Genomic DNA, 19,595 nt, shown 5'->3' on the forward strand with positions numbered 1-19,595 from the left:
AATTTATATATCTGATGATACCCACACAATCATTAAATTTTTTCTGAGTTTATGACCACATTGAGTAAATAAAAACACCCTGAAGGAGGTCACTAGCAACAGTGATGGAAACGTCAGTATTTTACATATTGACAATGTGGTCAACAACCCAGAAAAATTTTACTGACTGTAACAATGGCCACAGAAGCCTACAATTATATACCCAAACAAATTTTTGTTAATACCAGCAATTAATTCAAAAGAAATTCACACTGTTTTGTCACAAATCATTCCACTTTTATTGATATATCTGATTTTCTTCTCTGTACACTATAAGAGCAGTTTATCACTTTCGTACAAATGATGGCACTGGTAATGTAAGACCTTCTTTTGCTTCAAAAAATGTATAGGACAATACAATTGTGTCAACCAATTCCATTTTTGGATCTTCAGAAAATTCTGGATCAATGTAGAAAAATACTGGCATGTCCACCTGAAAGTTGAAAAAGAGTAAAATTACACTGTAGATTAAGATATAAAATAACATCAACAAAAAGAAATTCTTATAACCTCTTCATGTGGATTCAGCTGCTGCTCCTCAAAACAGAAGCACTGAATTTTATTAAAATACTGCCCTGCTTCATATGGTACCACATTGTAAGTACTAATTCCAATAACAGGCGTGTCAGTTGGGTTTCTTGCTGTGTAAAATGCTAATGCAGTTTCACCCACTGGCACCTGCAAAAGTAAGAAAACAAAATTACGTATTTAAAACACACACAACTAATTTACTGAGCTTTTATCAACTACCACAAGAAACCAATACATAAATTTTAAACCAATCTGAAATCTTTAGTACCACAGTAAACAACTCTCCAACATATGTTGCTTGATTAATGACAGATCACAAAAATGGAAATAAAAATTTATGTAAGCATGACATCAGTCATTAATGTAAACATACAGGTAATATCATTGTAAGATGACAGACAGAGAATTACAAAATAGTTTTTACATTATAACAATAACCTTATGAAAGTATATGGTTATTCATATGTTTGTAAAATTGCCCCCCCCCCCCCCCCCCAGCCCTCCTTCCACCTGTTTTAAGTCAGCAGTCTACTGACTGGTTTGATGCATTCTGCCATGAATTCTTCTCTCGTGCCAACCTCTTCACCACAGAACAGCACTTGCACCTTACCTACATCCTCAATTATTTGGTGGATTTATTCCAGTCTCTGTCTTTCCCTGCAGTATTTATGCTCTACAGCTCTCTCTGGTACCATGTAAGTTATTCCATGATGCCTTAACATGTATCCTATGAGCCTGTCCATTTTTTGTCTGTGTTTTCCATATATTCATTTCTTTGTCAATTCTACTGATAACTACATCTCAAATGCTTCAACTCACTTCTTTTCCATTTTGCTCACAGTCCATGCTGCAAATGCAGGTTCTCAGAAATTTCTTCCTCAGATATATGTTAGTTGTGTGATGATCAGTTTCATTTATTAATCTTATTATAACATTATTCCTAGGTAACAACCTTTTGTTCTGGTATCAACACTGATGTTCTTTATTTTATTAATGTGTGGCACAGATTGTCAATAAAGTGAAATCGAAAGAAGACATGTATTTCTGATCAGATGAGTAAAGGGTAATATCAACAGCAGAAGAAAATTGTGTGACAAGAGTAGGATTCATTACAAATAGGAAGGTAGGGCAGAGAGTGAGCTACAGTGACAGTTCAGTGATAGGGTCATTTTCATCAGAATCAACAGCAAAACAAACTGACAACAATAGTTTAGGTATATATGCGGACACTGCAAGCAGAAGATGATGAGAGAGAGAAAGTATATGAGGATACTGAATCCTTTCAAAAGCCTTTTTATTGTTGATAAATAACATTTTGATTTACCTTTTTTTTGTCAGCTAGGGATTGAGACTAAACCAAAGAAAAACAAATGTGTTGGGGAGTAGCACAAATAAGATTAGTAATACACTTAACTCTGAAATTGGTGACCACAAAGAACATGAACTCAAGGAATTCTGCTATCTTGGTAGCAAAATAGTGTGACGAACAAATCAAGGAGGGCATAAAAAGTAGATTAGGGCAGGCAAACAGATGTTCCTGGCCAAAAGAAGGCTTCTGGTACTGAATGGGTAATTCAGTAAGTAAATGGAGATGAAAACCTAATAGCTATGGGGGATTGGAATGCAGTTGTAGGGGAAAGAGTAGAAGAAAGGGTTACAAGAGACTATGGGCTTGGTAGTAGGAATGAGAGAGGAGAAAAACTGAGTTCTGCTATCAGTTCCAGGTACTAACAGCAAATACTTTGTTCAAGAATGACAAGAGGAGTAGGTACACTTGGAAAAGGTCAGACAGAAATTTCGAAATCACATACTGGCTTTTAAGGAATACCCAGGAGCAGATATAGATTAAGATCACACTTTAGTAATGATAATGAGCAGTATGAAGTTTAAGAGACTAATCAAGAAGAATCAATGGGCAAAGAAATTGGAAAATATAAGGAATGAAGTGATATGCTCGAAGTTTCTGAGGCTATAGGTACTGCAATAATTAATAGTTCAGTAGGCAGTTCAGTTTAAGAGGAAAGGACACATCTAAAAAGGGGCACTCACAGAAGTTGGAAGGAAAAACATACGTACAAGGAAGGTACCTGCAAGAAACCATGGGTAACAGACTGACAAAAGAAGGAACTACAAAAATGTTCAGGGAAATACAGGAATGAAATAAACAGGAAGTGCAGGGAAGCCAAGGGAAAATGGCTGCATGAAAAATGAGGAGAAATTGAAAAAGGGATGATTGTTGGATACATACAGAAAAGTCAAAACAAACTATGGTGAAATTAAAAGCAAGGGTGGTAACATTAAGAATGCAATGGGAATTCCACTGTTAAATGCAGAGGAGAGAGCAGATAGGTGGAAAGGGTCAATAAAGGTCTCTATGAGGTGGAAGACTGGTCTCACCAGCAGTGAACTTCCTACACTGTTTACAGATGTGTTGAAAGGCCATACACTTTTTTCAATGAACTTCACACAATTGATGATGAATGTCTACAAGTGGGACCCATTTTGCATTTAAAAACTCTCCCCGCAGATCTACCACTGTGAAATTTCATTTTCAGGCAATTGAGAAGAAATCATGTATAAAAGCAATAGTTCAGTTCAAATAGTGCAAGGCAAAACTCAAAAGAGATATGGTAAACAGTTCTAGAAATTGGGCTCAAGGTAACATGCTGCCATTTCAGATTTCAGAACCCACTGACAGGTGGACAGGTGATAACACCAACATAGTCCCTCTGCAAGACAAAGAACAGAGCACCAAACACACTGTTGTGGGGGTTGCCACCAGAAGTATCATGAAAAGTATGGACAGGATTTCTTAAAGAGTTAGCTGGATTCATAGCAACAGCAACAGCATTCGAGGAAATGGATGCAGTGACCCACCTCTTCTATGGAAGGGGGATATATTCCACTGGTGTGAAGTGTTACCATTGTGGAAGGTCAGTCTCACATGGCGAGGGTGCTGTCATCTGCAGTGTAGATAGAATAACGGTCATGACACAAACATGGAATGAAAATGGTAACCAACTGTTAATTCAGTGGGAGCCCCAGGGCCAATGAACGGCTCTCCCCCAGTACATTTTAGCACTACTAAAACGTGTGCAGAGGCATAATTTTGCTTAATTGGCTTAGTGTATAGAAGAGAATAAGTTTCTCAAGTGTTTTTGGGAAGTATTGGCCTCATGGAAAAGAGGAGGTTGAGACCACCAATATATAACCATATGCAGTGGGTGGTAGTGATGTTTATTCCCTGGGGTCAGCAATACTGAATTTTCAGGTGATGGCAAAACATTTCCCAGGATGTATGTAAATTTTGCCTATATAGGCATTGGTTATTGTACAATTTTAAGGTTAGGTTTCCTACAGGAACATCATGCTAAAATTGACCTTTACAGTGCATAGTGGAACCCAACAGAACATTGCTTCATCTGAGGGAAACTGCTGTCCATGCCACACTGCTGCAATGTTCATGGGACCAATTAGATGCCTGTAAGGATTAATTTGCATGTTAAAAGTACCATAAGGTGTAGGGAAATTACTATGGGTGAGTGTAGGAGCTCATTTGCCAGTGGTGTGTTATTAATCCATTAAAAGAGAATGACAAGTTAGACATGGCACAGCATTTTGTACGGAGTGTGGTATGTGTACAGGAGGTAGCGAGTGAGCACGTAACTTTGGGGCCAAAGACATGTACTTGTTTAAGGTATTGATGGTTGCCAATTAGGAGATTTTAGAGGAAGTGTTCTGGATCAGATAAATTGGACCATAACCATAAGCAAATCACCAGTTTAGCTTCATTATGGGAGAAAGCGAAACACTTGGAAGGAGCAGAGATTCACAATGGAGTTTGAAGACCTGTCTAACCATTGCACTAAATTCTGACTGGGAATGACCTGCCTATATATTGTCATACCGAATACCACATCATCTGCAGCTGGTGATGGACGAGCTCATTAACCAACAGTTGTAAGGCAGTATTATTAAAGAAAGTACCAGCCCTTGGGGAGTACCAGTGGTGACAGTTCCAAAAAAATATTGTATGAATGGCATGAAAACATATCAATTTTGTTATCATTGTAGATACCACAATAATCTTATGACTATAGATGCTTATCCAATTGCAAATATAATGGAAACTTTGGATAATTTGGGGCAGTGCAGGTATTTTTCCACCTAGTATCTAAGAGGTGCCTATCACCAGATACAAGTAGCATCCAAGGACTGGCTGAAGATGGAACTTAACGGTTCCTCTGGGACACTACCAATATCGTCATATGCTGTTTGGATTGAAGCCATGTTTCAGCATTTGTTACACAGTTTTACAAGGGTTAAAACCAAGGCAATGAATGGTATATCTGGATGACATAATTGCCTTTTGTGAAGGGTACTGAAGAACATGTGATACAGCTAAGAGAGGTATTATGTAGCTGTGGGCAGTGCACCTAACATTCAGTACAAAGAAGTATCACTTTTAGCTACAGGAAGTACAATATTTGGGTCATGAAGGACTCCAAACAGACCCAAGGTTGGTAAAAGCTGTGAAGGTTTTTCCAGTATCATGTTTGAAGAAGGAACTGCAGCCATTTTTGGGATTATTCTGGAAAGTTTGCAGAGTAGGCACAACCTCTCAAAACAAAAACTGAATACCAAGATGGAGGGTGGTGTTAAAGAGCATGTATACCCTGAAGGGTAAGACAAAAAAATTCTTCACTCATTATCAAGGGCCGTACCAAGTGACCAAGATGACCTCGCCAGTGTACAACAGTTGTCCAAGTTGAGTGTATACATCCCTTTCAGGGCGCACCAAACTCTTAACCATTACAGGTGACAGTCCGAAGAAAGGTTGAAGGAGGCATGACGGGGATAGGTACCTGCACAATACTTTATGTATTAGGAACTATGGTTAAGGCAATATAAAAAGAAAGGGATAGCTTATTAAAAATTCTATAGGTGTTAACAGTTAATTGGGGATATCATGTGGGCTGTGTATTTAAGTTGATTCTGGTGTCTTGTAAGTGTAATAACTACATTTTTTAAGAGAAATTACGGTAATCTTGGTGTGCAGTGATTTTTGCTCATGATGTTCATTCCATAGTAGTACAAACTGTGACAGAGACTTATAAGACAGAGCTGTGTCTTGGGTAGACAGGTGTGGGAGAATGCTCATGGAACATCCTCATAATACAACCATATTTCCAGAAGACAGGGCCTCATTGGATATAGCCCACATATGACCCAGTTGTATCACCACTTGCTATGAGCAGGAATGTTCAATGGGAGCAGAATGCAGTTTCAGCTTACCCTAGCATTGTCACCAAATAGCAGCTGGTGTACAAGCCACTGCTAAACTCTGATTAAAATTACTTTCAGATTGATGTTTCAGTGAATCAAATGGTAGGGATCAGTCGCCATCCCATAATAGTGGCACCACATGCTCTCACTGTTGCCTATTTTGTAGTTACGAACAGCAACTAGTGAAGCATAGATGGCTGTGCGCTGGCAGCACTGCCTTCTACCACGGCAATCTGCCAATCACAAAGTAATTTTCATTGGAGTATAGACAAGGTAGTTCTGGGTTCTGAGCAAGTGCCACTAAAGAAAGACCACTCTAGAGTGTCTTCATCTGGCACTCCAGGAGGCTCCAGGTCGTCAATTCTGGGGTGGGTATCCGTGTCCCTGGCCTGCTCTTCACAGCCACTGCAGCATGAGCCCGCTGTCCGTCAGACTTGCCTATCTTACATCAGCAAAGTTCGTGCAACCTCGCACTTGCTCTCTTACACTTCTCGTATACTTTGCATACTTTGGTGGAAGTTGCCAAAGATTACCAATGCTGTCTTGCCTAATGACAGTAGAGAGAGCACTTGTACTCAGCCACATGGATGGCACAGCCAAATGAGCACTTTTTCACAGCCATGCTGATGTGGCTTTTAAATTATTTTTCAGAACAATTCTTTTTGTCAAACATATAATCGGATACAGTGGAACATTGCATAGCGAGCAGAATTCATTCAGAATATCACTCATAGTGCGAGACACTCATTAAGCGAAACAATTTATCCCATATACATTAATGTAAAACACACTAATGGGTTCCACACAGAAAAAGTACTAGAAGTTTATCTTGTTCATGCCACTTATTCAAGAAAATTATACACACAGTATTATGTACTTTGTTATTCATGATACATAACTAATTCTTTTTTTACTAGAAAGCTATCTATAACCATTTGTTCCTGCCGACGCTTCAACACTTGGCAAAAATGCAACACAGCATGATCGTCAAACAAATTTGTAGTGTGTATAGCCACTGCATTATTGCGGCGATGATTTCCAGTGTAAGATGCAACTGACTACTATGGTTTTTCTGTTCTTACACCAGACGATTGCTGCTTTGCTGTTACTGCCTCCTCCTCCTCCTCTAAAGAACTCCTCTACACGGCTTCTTGCTGTGAAAGACACTGCGGTTCCACAAGCTCTTCAGTGGTCATTTCTTGGCTGTGATCTTCCACAAGCTCATCGGTATCACTGATATCCACTTCTAGTCCCATACTCGTCCACAAAGACGCAATCTCGTTGACTACAAGTTCCACAGGTACTGACTCAAATGCCTCAGAGACACAATCGACAATGCATTCCAGCCAAAGCTTCTTCCAAGCAGAAGTGACAGCTCTTTTAGAAACCCCTTCCCACAGCTCTACAATCATGTTGAAGCACAAAAAAAGATGTTGACGTGATATTTCCAAAACTCTCTGAGAGTGAGATTGGTAGCTTCAGTCAACTCAAAGCAATGCTCAAAGAGTGGTTTAGTGTAGAGCTTCTTACAGTCAGAAATAATCTGCTGGCCCATAGGCTGGAGTAACGGAGTGGTGTTGCAGGCAGAAATTGGATCTTGATGAACTGCAATTCATCAAGGAGGTGGTCTTATAGACCTGGAGAATGGGTAGGAGTGTTGTCCATAACAAGCAAGACATGGAGTGGCAGATTCATCTCAAGCAAATATTTTTTTACTGAAGGGCCAAATACTTCATTGATCCCATCACAAAGATCACGTGCCACCCAAGCCTTGTTGTTGGACCTTCACATCGTATTTAACCTGCTACACTTCCTGAAATGGTAAACAAGCAGTGGTTTAATTTTCAAATTGTTTCTTGCATTGACACAGAATAGCAGTGTGAGACGGTCTTTCATTGGCTTGTGACCTGGCAGTGCATTCTCTTCTGCTGTTATAAAGGTAGGCTTCAGCATCTTTTTACAGAGTAGATCCATCTCGTCACAATTAGAAACCTGTTGTGGCAGATAACCCACAGAATCTATGAGCACCTTGAGGCTGCTGATGAAGTTTTCTGCTGCCTTTGTGTCAGAGCTGGCTGCTTTGCCATGCCTCACAATGCTGTGGATGCCGGTTCTTCTCTTAAACTTCTCAAACCAGCCATGGCTTCCCTTAAAGACTTCTTCAGCTGCTAATGATCATAATGCTTCCTTTACGAGATCGGCAAAAATCATTCTCACCTTCTCACAAATGATGTTCTCATTAAGAGTGTCGCCTTGCAATTGCTTTTTATTTATCCATAAATGGAGCAACCTTTCGATTTTGAGGTAATCCATCGACCAGACATTTCCAGAACACGAAATCATTGTTTAGATAATCCTGTCACTCCCTTCGAAGCATCTATCTCCTTAATTTTGTCGTCCTTCTTGAGGATACTGCAAATAGTTGATGTTGACCGACTGTATGTGCATACTAAATCACCAACACTTGCACCACATTCGCGTTTTTCAATGATTTTACATTTCATTTCTACAAGCCATTCCCTTTCTCACATGTTTGTCTTCTTGTGGCTTTATCTTTGGAGACATTTCTCCAAAGGTTAATAAAATTTGCACACAAAAAATCACTGTGTGAATACAAGTTTAGAAAAATGTGTGATCACAAGCTGCAGTAAGATGGTAGCAGAAAGAGTGCTAAACCCAGACTCCAATATGCACTAAAGACATTGTTCATATGCTGCTGCTGACAGTGAGAATTGTTCAAATTGTTGAATGTTTCCCCTGTCACACACAAACAGCCGATGACATCACACTAAATCATCATCATTTGTTATGCAAAACATCACTCGTTAAGTGAGCCATTTTTTTACAATTTGTCTTGCTCATTGTGCAAATTGCATGTTATGGGAGGTGCTCATTAAATAAGGTTCCATCTGCCATTGTGACACTAAAGAAAATATGTTCTACATATACAAAGAGGATATTGATGCATTACATCTTCTGAAATCGTCTTTACTTCAACTCACAATCTTCTTCGGCAGAAACTGAGAAATCATCAATTTCGCTGTAGTTTTGGTAAATAATTTGTTGTGATTACAAATTACCTTCACTACTAAAATTACATTCAAAATACAATCATTTTTTATATCATAACATCATTTATGCATGTAGTTTGTTGTAGGTCTATTTTGATCATGAACAGTAACAAAGGTGAACTATTTGTTTTTAAATTCTGGGCAAAACATTCTGCAATGACTGCAGTTAGTGCAGAAAGATGAAAAAGTTTTCCAATCATCTCTTGACATTTTCTCCATAAAAAAACTGCCAGTGTGCTGCAATATTATAAACTTTTATCTCTTCAAACCCACTGACTCTTCCAAAATTTCTGAATCTCAAAAAGTTCTGTATAACTGCATAGACCCATGTGGGAACAAAAAACTGTTCCATATTCTAATGTGAAGCTTACTCAGAGACAAACCTAAAACACTTCCGGGTGACTTGGACATCCGGCAGCACTCCACAAACGTTTTAGGAGGTCTAAAGATGTAAGTCTGTTGATGTTAGTCGTTAGCAACTGAGTCCTAACTTTGTTCACTCACATTCTAGCACAACATAATACATGGAAACTGCATAACTATATCAATGATATGCCCAATTTGATAGTGTTAGCAGCCTTTGTACAATGGATGATGGAGCTCCAGACTGAAAGTTTCTATTGGCTGCATTCTTATCTTTGGCTACTTGTGCAGAGTACTTCTGAATGTTAGCAGCGAGAGGAGGGAAGAACTGGCAAGTGAACAGTCAGTTGAATTGTGTTGTGTCAATAGTGTAACTGCTAAGGCCATCTGATTATGAAGTATTTTTGTGTTGCATTTGCTAACTGTAAAGAAAGTAAAGCTGTGCTCAACACAAAGGTTAGTTTGATCACTGCAATACTTTATTAAGCATGGTGGTTCGTTTGACTTCCTCCCACCTCTGAACCTACTTATAAAGCCAGTCAGAAGTGGACCTGCAGTTCAACATGTGCTGCAAAACACGGCAGAACTTGACTTTACATTTTTCTCATTGTTAGAGGTGAACATGTGACAAGTAACAAAAATAATCACACAACCAACAGGGGACTGAACCCATAATCTTTGGCTTTGTAGTCTGAAACTTAACCCACTGAGCCACATTTATATACAGTCCATTAATAAGTTATTCATCAAAAAGAAATTGCACTGAGCTAATGGAACAAATAACAGTGATCGAATTTGGTACAAGAAATAAACAAAGAAAATGCAATGTCATTTTATGTTATTCATTATTTAAGTTACAAATAACTTATTCAGGGATACATTTGTTCGAATGATCTACTTATTCGAATAATTATACAGATTTAAATTTATTTCAATAATGTCCATCACTGCTTACTACAACATCTTGTACTTCCTTCTTCTTTCCGTTCATTGCAGTTAATGTTATCAATGATAATGAGTCCTATTAGTACATTCACTCGATTTACACACAAAAGTCTACAGTGTAGCTGGATTGAAGTTTTTTTGTTAATTGCAAATAAATTTGATAGTTATAATCTGCTGTCAGACTCAAAAGACCACATGCAAGAATGATTTCATCAGCGACTCTTTCATGCAAAGCTAAATCTAGAAAAAGCCTAGGAATATATAAGATATAACAAATAAGAAATATAAAACATAACATGAGTACCAGCCACACATAGCACAAAAATATTCTGATGTAAGTATCAATGTCAATATCTATACACCTAGGTACATAGTGAGTGCTGGTGATGACCTTGTTGTGTCCCATATTTATACAAATAACTGAGGCCAGTAGATGGCACTAATGCTAGCTTGCATGAGTAACCAGTATTGTAAAATCAATAGCTCAAATGCAGTATGCATAGTCATAGTTTATATGGTGGAATGAGTATCTGACAATGAGATATTAACTGACATACAATATGTGGAAATAAAATCCATACTTAAAATCCATATTAAACATGTAAAGAGTGATAATAGAAAGCTCACAACCTGGCAAAGCAAATAACACACAGTTGTGTAAGAGTCAGAATAAAACATTTAAAATTAACATCACATCTATTAATCAGAACCTTTCACCATGACAAAGCAACTAAACGTAAGTGTAAGTGTGAGGTAATTAACAAGACAAAGACAATTAATTAAAACCTCGATAGTGAATAACACATTCAAAATGGAATCTGACTGGTGCTGCTATATGGCTTCTCTGTAAGAAGTTTTCATTTTCCTGTAGCAGTGCTTGTAGAAGAAGGCTCAGGCTGCTGTTGGCTGGCGTATACAGCTGCATGCCAAGTTGCTGCAGCATGTGACATTGCTCAAACTGATAGGTTTCTGAATACATCACAATAAGCATTCAAGTTGAACTAATTCTGCTCATTCAGCAATAACCCTGGTCACCATTTTCTATATATGTAAATTTTCATTTCCTCCAGTAGGTTCAACACTCATCCTTTTTGTGCCTTCTGCAATACTTCCATATTATCCTCTACATTTCCTGCCACATGTTTTCCTTTATCCAAATGTGTATGGAATGTGCTATTACGAGGGTGATTCAAATGAAAACCTTAAATTTGTAATAACAAATCGAAATTTCGTGCCATTATCCTGTAAATTGGTAAGCGTGCTACAAACAGCGTGCAGAATGGCCTGTAGGTGGCAGCATAGTGCAGATGCACACATATCGTCACAGTATCAGTATAAAGATGGCCGCCCGACTTGCGAGTTGCACCAGGGAAGAACAGTGTTCTGTTATTCGGTTTTTGCATAGTGAAGGTGTGAAATCTATTGAAATTCATCGATGAATGAACGTTCAGTATGGTGATGCATGTTTGTCACAGCAGCAAGTCTACGAATGGAGTAGGAAGTTCGCAAATGGTGTGACTTCGGTGGAAGATGCTCCTCGTCCAGGTCAGGCACAACGAGTTGTGACTCCACAGAACATAGCAGCATCTGAAGCCATAGTGAAGGAAAACCGCCGAGTGACACTGAATGACACTGCGCCATGTTTATAGATTAGTCATTGGTGCCACGTCAGGTGATTCCTGAAATGAGAGAACGACGTGTTGATGCTTGTGAAGAACTTCTTCGGTGCTTTGAACGAGAAGGTGATGGTTTTCTTCCAAGAATCGTTACTGGGGACGAAACCTGGGTACACTTCCACCTACCAGAAACGAAGAGGGCGAGCAAGGAATGGCGCCATTCCTTATCACCAAAACCAAAGAAGTTTCGAACAGAACCATCAGCAGGGAAGGTTATGCTGACTCTTTTTGGGACAAAAAAGGCGTCATTTTGGAGCATTAACATGCCTAGAGGGACCACTGTCACTTTGCATCATACACAGATCTCCTAAAAAAATCATCTGCGGCCTGCAATCAAATCAAAGCGACGTGGATTGCTGTCAGCAGGTGTCCTTTTGCAACATGACAATGCAAGGCCCCACGCTGCCCGTATAACAGTTGCAATAACCACAGACCTGCATTTGGAGTGTCTTTCTCATCCACCATACTCACCAGACCTTACCTTAACCCAAGTGATTTCCATATGTTTGGACCACTCAAAGATGCAATGGGAGGAAAGAAGTTCCGTTCTGACGAAGAGGTACGCCATGCGGTGCACGAGTGGTTGCGCGGACTACCAAAAGAATTTTTTTTTCTAAAGGAATTTAGGCATTTTGTAAGCACTGGAGGACTTGCATTGAGCGTGAGGGAGAATATGTTGAAAAGTGATACAACTTTGTACCACTTCTGCACAATAATTAGTATTTAGAAAAATATTTAAGGTTTTCATTTGACTCACCCTTGTATTTTGGCTACATATATGCTCTCTAAAATCTTTCTTGAAATTCCTTCCCACATTACCAATATGAAACTTTTCACAGTACGAGCAGTTGATCTTACAGACACTGGATTCTAAATATTTGTTGCTGTTGTTGTCAAACTTTGGGGCATAGTCTAGAACCAACTGTACTTTTCATTTTCATGGAAGTTTGTGCAATTCTGTCAGAAAATGCATTATTTAGAGCCATGATCAAAAGGTTGCTAAAACTACCACTCACCCATAACTAGGGCAAATGGATGCAAGTACTGTAACGTCACAAATCTTTATGACAAGCTAAAGTCACAAATACATATCAACAAGGGGACAGCAGCTCCAGAGAGCAAGTGGTTTGTTGCTGTCATCCAACAGGGCACTTTCCAACAGAATTAAACAAGCCTACAGAAAAATGAAAATAAAAATTGGATTTCAAACAAAAGAGCAGTTGGTTCTAAGCTACAGCACACAGTTGGCAATCTACAGCAACAAATATTTAGAATTTCAAGACTCATTTTAGAGAGCAAACATATAACCAAAATTAAGAGTACATTCCATACACATCTGAATAATGAAAAACATATGGCAGGAAACATAGAGGATAATATGGAAGTGTTGCAGAATGCATGAAGACAATTGTTGAACCTATGGAGGAAATGGAAATTTACGTACATAGGAAACAACAACCGTGATTACTACTAAATGAACAGAGTGAGTTTAACTTGAATGCTTATTGCGATATATTCAGAAAAACCTACTCTTCTGAGCAGCGCCACATGCCACAGCAACTTGGTGTGCAGCCATATCCACCAGCCACTAACAGTGAGGAGACTGGGCCACCTCATGCAAGCACCACCATAGAAAAACAAAAATTTCTTGCAGAGAAGCTACGAGGTGGAGCCAGTCAGCTTCCACACTGAATGTGTTACTGACAATTGAGGTATTAATTAACAGTCATAGTCTTGTTAATTATCTTATACTTATGATCACAGTTAATTGTTTTGTCATGGTGAAGGGTTTCAATTAATAATGTGAAGTTAAGCTTTTAAACTTTTTATTATGACTGTTACAATCTTGCATGTTATTTACTTTTACTCTTTACAAGTTTTATGCAGATTTTAAGTATGGATTTTATTCCCACATACTGCATGTCAGTTTATGTTTTATTGTCAGATGCTCATTTTTCCATAGGAACTGATGTTAATTAATGACTACATATATTGCATATTAACTGTTGAATTTACAATACTGGTTACTAAATTACACTAGCATCAGTGCCCTCTACTGGGCTCAGCTATTTGCATAAATACAGGAAGGACCCGAGCCATCACCAGCACTCACTACGTGTCTAGGTTTTTGTTTTTGTTTTGCTTTAGGGTGAAAAAAACAACTGGGGTCATACTCACCCAAGTCAAAACTATAGAACATGAACACCGAGAGGAGTTAAACGATTATATGTTAGTCCCAATGGACAGAATAGGAGACGCCTAAAAACAGGCACATGGAAAAAGGGCTAAAAAAACACCATGCAGAAATGGACGTCCAAAACTAAAAATGAAATGGTCTTCGCCATATTGCTTCAGAGGATAAAAAGTAAAATGCGGTCAACAGCCTGTGCATCACTCGCTAAAACGGCTGATAATCAGACAGCAAACCAAAGCTGGAACATAAAAAAAGGGGCATTCCATCAGGAAGTGGCTGACAGTTAAAATTTGGGCACAGTATGTACAAAGTGGTGTGGAAGCACCACTTAACAAATGACAATGGCTAAAAAGGCAGTGCCCAATATGCAACTGAGTTAAAATAATCTCCTCCCAGCGGGAGGGCCGAGAGGTTGTCCAAGGTACCGGGAGAGGCTTAATGAGCCGAAGCTTATTTCCATGATGGGGGGACCATTGGGATGCCAAAGGGACACCACCTCCTAACAGACAGAAACGCAGAGATCATCAAAGGGAATACATGTACTCGTGGGCTGAGGTACTAGGACTGCAGCCTTGGCAGCAGTGTCAGCAGCCTCATTTCCTGGCAGACCAACATGACCAGGGACCCACAGAAACATGACACTGGTTCCATGACGAGTGAGCAAGTGACAGTTTTCCTGGACCCGCTGCACTAAGGGATGAGCAGTGTACAGCACATGTAGGCTTTGGAGGGCACTGAGTGAGTCTGAGCAGATGACACAATTGGGAAGGCTGTGTTGCCGGATGTACTCTGTGGCCTGATACAAGGTGAAGAGCTCGGCTGTGAATACTGAAGGAAGTGCCGGAATCTGATATTGAAAGACATGGGTGCCAATGACGAAGGCATACCCGACCCCATGGTCAGTCTGAGAGCCATCAGTGTAGACAAAGCTACTATAGAGAAGTTCCATGTGAAGGTCGTGAAACTGGAGGCAATAGACCAAGGCTGGAGTAGTGTCCTTAGGAAGCGAATGAAGGCCAAGGTTGACATGGGCCGCTTCACGAAGCCAAGGTGGTTAAGGGTTCACACTCGCCAGGAAAGTTGCAGGTAGTGTGAAGTTAAGCCACCGTAGCAAGTGGCGAAAGCGTATTCCAGGAGGTAACAGAGAAGAGGGACAAGCCCCATACTGACAATCAAAGGATGATCAAAGGAGGAGGCATAGGAGGAGCGGCCATGCATGGCAGACAAATGCCATGAATACCTGCTGAGGAGAAAGTCACAGTGGTAGTTCAGCAGCTCCAGCATACACACTCCAACCGGGCTAGTGTAAAAGGTGCCTGTGGCCACATGGATGCCACGATGGTGAATAGTGTTGAGACGGCATAAAAGGGATGAGTGTGCAGATACATAAACGAAACACCAATAGTCGAGTTTCGTGGAAAAGGGACCGGTACAAACGAAGGAGTGTGGTCTGATTGGCACCCCAGGAAGTACCATTGAGGACACGTAGGAGATTGAGGGACCGCATACAGCGGGCTGCCAGGTAAGACATAAGGGAGGACCAAGAGAGTTTCCTTTTGAGCACGAGCCCCAGAAATTTCATAGTTTCAACGAACAAAAGGGCAACAGGCCCAAGATGTAGAGATGGTGGGAGAAACCATTTGCACTGCCAGAAATTTATACACATGGTTTTTTCAGAGGAAAAGCGAAAGCCATTGTCGATGCTCCAGGAGTAAAGACAATCAAGACAGCGCTGAAGACGCCGCTCAGTGAGACAGGTCCGTGGAGAACTGCAATAGATAGATGTCGAGACTCGAGCCACCACACCAGCCGGGCATGAATCATACGTACCATCACCTTGCAAATGCAGCTGGTAAGAGAAATGGGGTGGAAGCTAGAAGGAAGGTTTTTGTCCTTACCGGGGTATGGGTATGACAGTGGCTTCACGCCAGCATCCAAGAAATGTGCCCTCTACCGAGATGCGGTTGTACACGTTGAGCAGGAAGTGCTTGACTGCAAGAGAAAAGTGCTGCAACACCCAAATGTGAATGGCATCTGGCCCTGGGGTGGAGGATCAGGATGAACTGAGAGCATGATATATCTCCCCCATAGTAAAGACGGCATTGTAGCACCCATAATTCTGAAAAGAGAAGGGCATCGCCTGAGCCGCCTCCACTTGTTTCCGATGGAGGAAGGCAGGGTGATAGTGGGAAGAGCTCGAAACTTCCGCAAAAAGGTGGCCCAAGGTGTTGGAGATAGCAATAGGGTCCACAATGACATCGTCAGCGACTGTCAGGCCAGAAATTTGGCAATGGATCTTGGTTCCACAGAGACGTCAGAGGCTGGCCCACACAACATAGGAAGGTGTGGAACTGTTAAAAGAACTAATGAATGAAATCCAACTAGTTCTTTTGCTATACCGAAGAACACGACGACACACTGCATGCATCTGTTTATAATGAATGCAGTTTGCCAGTGTAGGGTGATGGTTAAAAACGCGGAGAGCACGTCTATGTCGTGGCATGCCTCAGTCCTTCAAGGGACTGGGACATGACGTGGTAGAGAAAAAGTGTGGGGAATGGAACGTTCTGCAGCAGTAAGGATAACATTTGTGAGATATTTGATCTGGGCATCACAACTGGGGAAATCTTGTTCGAAGGTCACCAGGGCAGAATAAAGCTGACAGTCAGCCCTAGGAAGCTGCCATTTAGACGTGCATGCAGATGGAGTAGGGGTCAGCAAATGGGTAGCACACAGGAAATGGTCACTTGAGTAGGTGTCAGAAAGAACAGACCACTCACGATGATGGGCGAGCTCGGCAATGCAGAGGTACAGGTCCAAATGCGAATAGGTGTGCAAGGAGTCGGAAAGGAAAGTGGGTGCTCCAGTGTTAAGGCAGAAAAAGTTAAGTTGGTTAAGAAGGTCAGCCAAGAGGACACCTGTCTGACAGAGAGAACCCCAAATAGGATGATGTGCATTAAAGTCACTGAGTGGCAAAACTGGGGGGGGGGGGGGGTGCAGCTGCCCAATAAGTTGAAGAAAGTCTGCCCTGGTGACAGCGAATGATGGGGGGACATAAATGGTACAGAGGGAAAAAGTCAGGTGGGGAAGGAAAAGGCAAACTGAACAGCTTGAAGATGGGCGGTCAGCGAGATGGGTTGACTACGAATGTCATCTCATATGAGCAGCACAATGCCCCCATGAGAGGGAATGCCAACCTCAGGGGGAAGGTCAAAATGAATCGGTAAGAAATATGACAGCTCAAAGTGGTCGTGAGGGTGCAATTTCATTTCCTGAAGGCAGAATACAAGGGGATGCTGCGACACTAGAAGCAGTCGTAATTCCTCTTTGTGAGACTGAAGGCTTCGAACGTTCCATTGGAGGAGAGTCATGATGAAGAGATGTGGGGGTGTCACCTCTGCGGCTGCCAAGTGACAGCTGGGGAAGAGGCGCAACTACAGAGCACAGAATCAGGAGGATCCTGGTCCATGGGGTCCACAGAAGCATCAGCTTGCTTGTGCAGTCAGTCTGTGGAGTCCAACACCAAAAAACGATTGTTGGTGTACACTGGAGACATGGAGGCTGGCCAGGCGAAGGTATTATGTGCTGACACCTTCAAAGAGGATCTTCAAGGTGGCAAAGGAGAAGACTGTTTGCCTTTGGAGGACTTCTTCGAGCCTTTCCAGGTAGATGAAGACTCGGCTGTTGTTTGGCTGGAAGGATGGAGGAAGTCTTCACGGGAGTACTCCCTCTGTCCTTTCCAGCCTACCAGCTGTGTAGCTGGTGGTTTCACCCCTTGAGGCGAGAGTTTGATGGCTTGTTGCACAGATGGACGGGGTGGATGGCAATGCTACCTTGACACTGGGTGATTTCATGACCTCAGAGGTAAATTGCAGGTCGCATGTCTGCGTGGCCATGTCCTTCATGGAGCAAGGGGTAACAACAACAGAACTATAGGTACCAGGCAAGAAAACACAGGGTTTGCAACTGGCCAGTAACTTGCGAGCAACTGGATAAGGCACCTTTCTTTTTCTTTACCTGGATCTCTTGGACAGCTCGCCCATCAAGATACACGGGACACTCTCGAAAGGAGGCGGCATGGCCGCCAGTTTAGTTCATACAGCATGAAGAAGGAGGTGGACTATCACTCCTGTGTGCAACCCTACCACAGGTGACACACTTGGCTGGGTGTCGACAAGATGTTCTAGTGTGATCAAAATGATGACACTGGTAGTAACACATCGGGTTCGGAATGTATGGCCAGATGCTGATAATTTCATGGCCTGCTTTGAGCTCGAATGGAAGCACCACTCAATCGAAGGTGAGAATGAGAGTGAGGGTAGGCACTAAGGAGAAATGTACCTTTTTCATTACATGATGAATGGCAATGACACCCTGATTGGAGAGGTCAGACTGCATTTCGGCCTTCGTTAGATCATCGAGCAGCCTGGTGGAAATTATACCACAGGAAGAATTAAAAGTTCTGTGGGCCTCGACACAAACAGGGTAACCGTGGTGAAGTGAGGCAAGCAAGCGGTAGTTGTGCTTGAGAATCAGAAGTGGTCTCCAAACGCAAAGTGTCATTCCATAAACAAGAATAGGATTTCACAGGGCCAGCAATTGCATCTACACCTTTCTGAATAATAAACGGCTTTACCGTGGCGAAGGAGTGACCATCTTCACCATGTGAGACCACGAGGAACCGTGGTGCAGCAGGAAGGGTCTTTGAATCATTAGCCTCGTTGCATTTACGTTTTGTAGAAGTTGACTTGGAAGATGATCGACTCATCGCGAGCAGATCCCCCATCGTCTCCGATGGTGCGCTCCTTCCAACTGGGGGCCTCCTTCAAAGGGGGTGCACCCGCCTTCGGTGATTGTTCACACCTTGGGTCACACCTCCCAAACACCTGATGGAGGGACCAATCGGCCGTCTGGGAAGGTTACAGCTCAGGCAATCACCCCTCCCTGGGCCTGGCCTGTACCAAGGGGTACCCGCGAACCCTACCTGTCAACCTGGTGTAGCGGGACTTTGAATTTCGCCGCGCTGCACTCGTTCCCTCAGACATGAATTGTGCCGTCGCAGTGGTATGAGCGCTCGACGGCAGAGAAAATACTAAAATTGTAACTCTTTTTTGTTTTTCTATCTGTTTCTTGATTGTCTCTTGATAGCCGAAGCTTAAGGCAGACGTGATCTGATGAAGACGTTAAAAAAACTTATTAGCTAGTCTTGATCTGATTTTAATGTGTAGACATATTGTGGAAGTTGTTAAGAAATTCGGAGGATGGAAATAGCAAAGTAAATTAAATTGCATACAGTATCAAGATAATTGGTATAAATTAGTGATTCCTGGACGATTGCAAGATTTCGGAGCAGACTTTTCACGCCGAAATGAAGGAGATTTTTGAAGACCTGGACGCCGCACGAAAGAAGACAAGTTAGCCTGGTAAAGGATGAACTCTTATCTACGCCACTTCCCCTGTCAGTTACATTTTCTTATTCTCTGTTTCTTT

At 41.5% G+C, this 19,595-nt stretch overlaps 1 protein-coding gene across 1 annotated transcript in view; it reads right to left on the bottom strand.

Moving 5' to 3' along the window:
• Positions 1-254: 254 nt before the first annotated feature.
• LOC124789543 (cytochrome c oxidase assembly protein COX11, mitochondrial) overlaps positions 255-19,595 on the bottom strand; it is a 36,207-nt gene continuing 16,866 nt past the window's right edge. Inside the window, exons 4-5 of the mRNA XM_047256940.1 lie at positions 550-717; positions 255-472 (exon numbers count right to left, since the gene is read on the bottom strand). Coding sequence (XP_047112896.1) covers positions 326-472; positions 550-717 — 315 coding nt within the window. The 3' untranslated portion in view covers positions 255-325. The remainder of the gene's footprint in view (positions 473-549; positions 718-19,595) is intronic.

The sequence above is a fragment of the Schistocerca piceifrons genome, chromosome 3 (assembly GCF_021461385.2).
Source record: "Schistocerca piceifrons isolate TAMUIC-IGC-003096 chromosome 3, iqSchPice1.1, whole genome shotgun sequence".
In the NCBI taxonomy this organism is placed as follows: Eukaryota; Metazoa; Arthropoda; class Insecta; order Orthoptera; family Acrididae; genus Schistocerca; species Schistocerca piceifrons.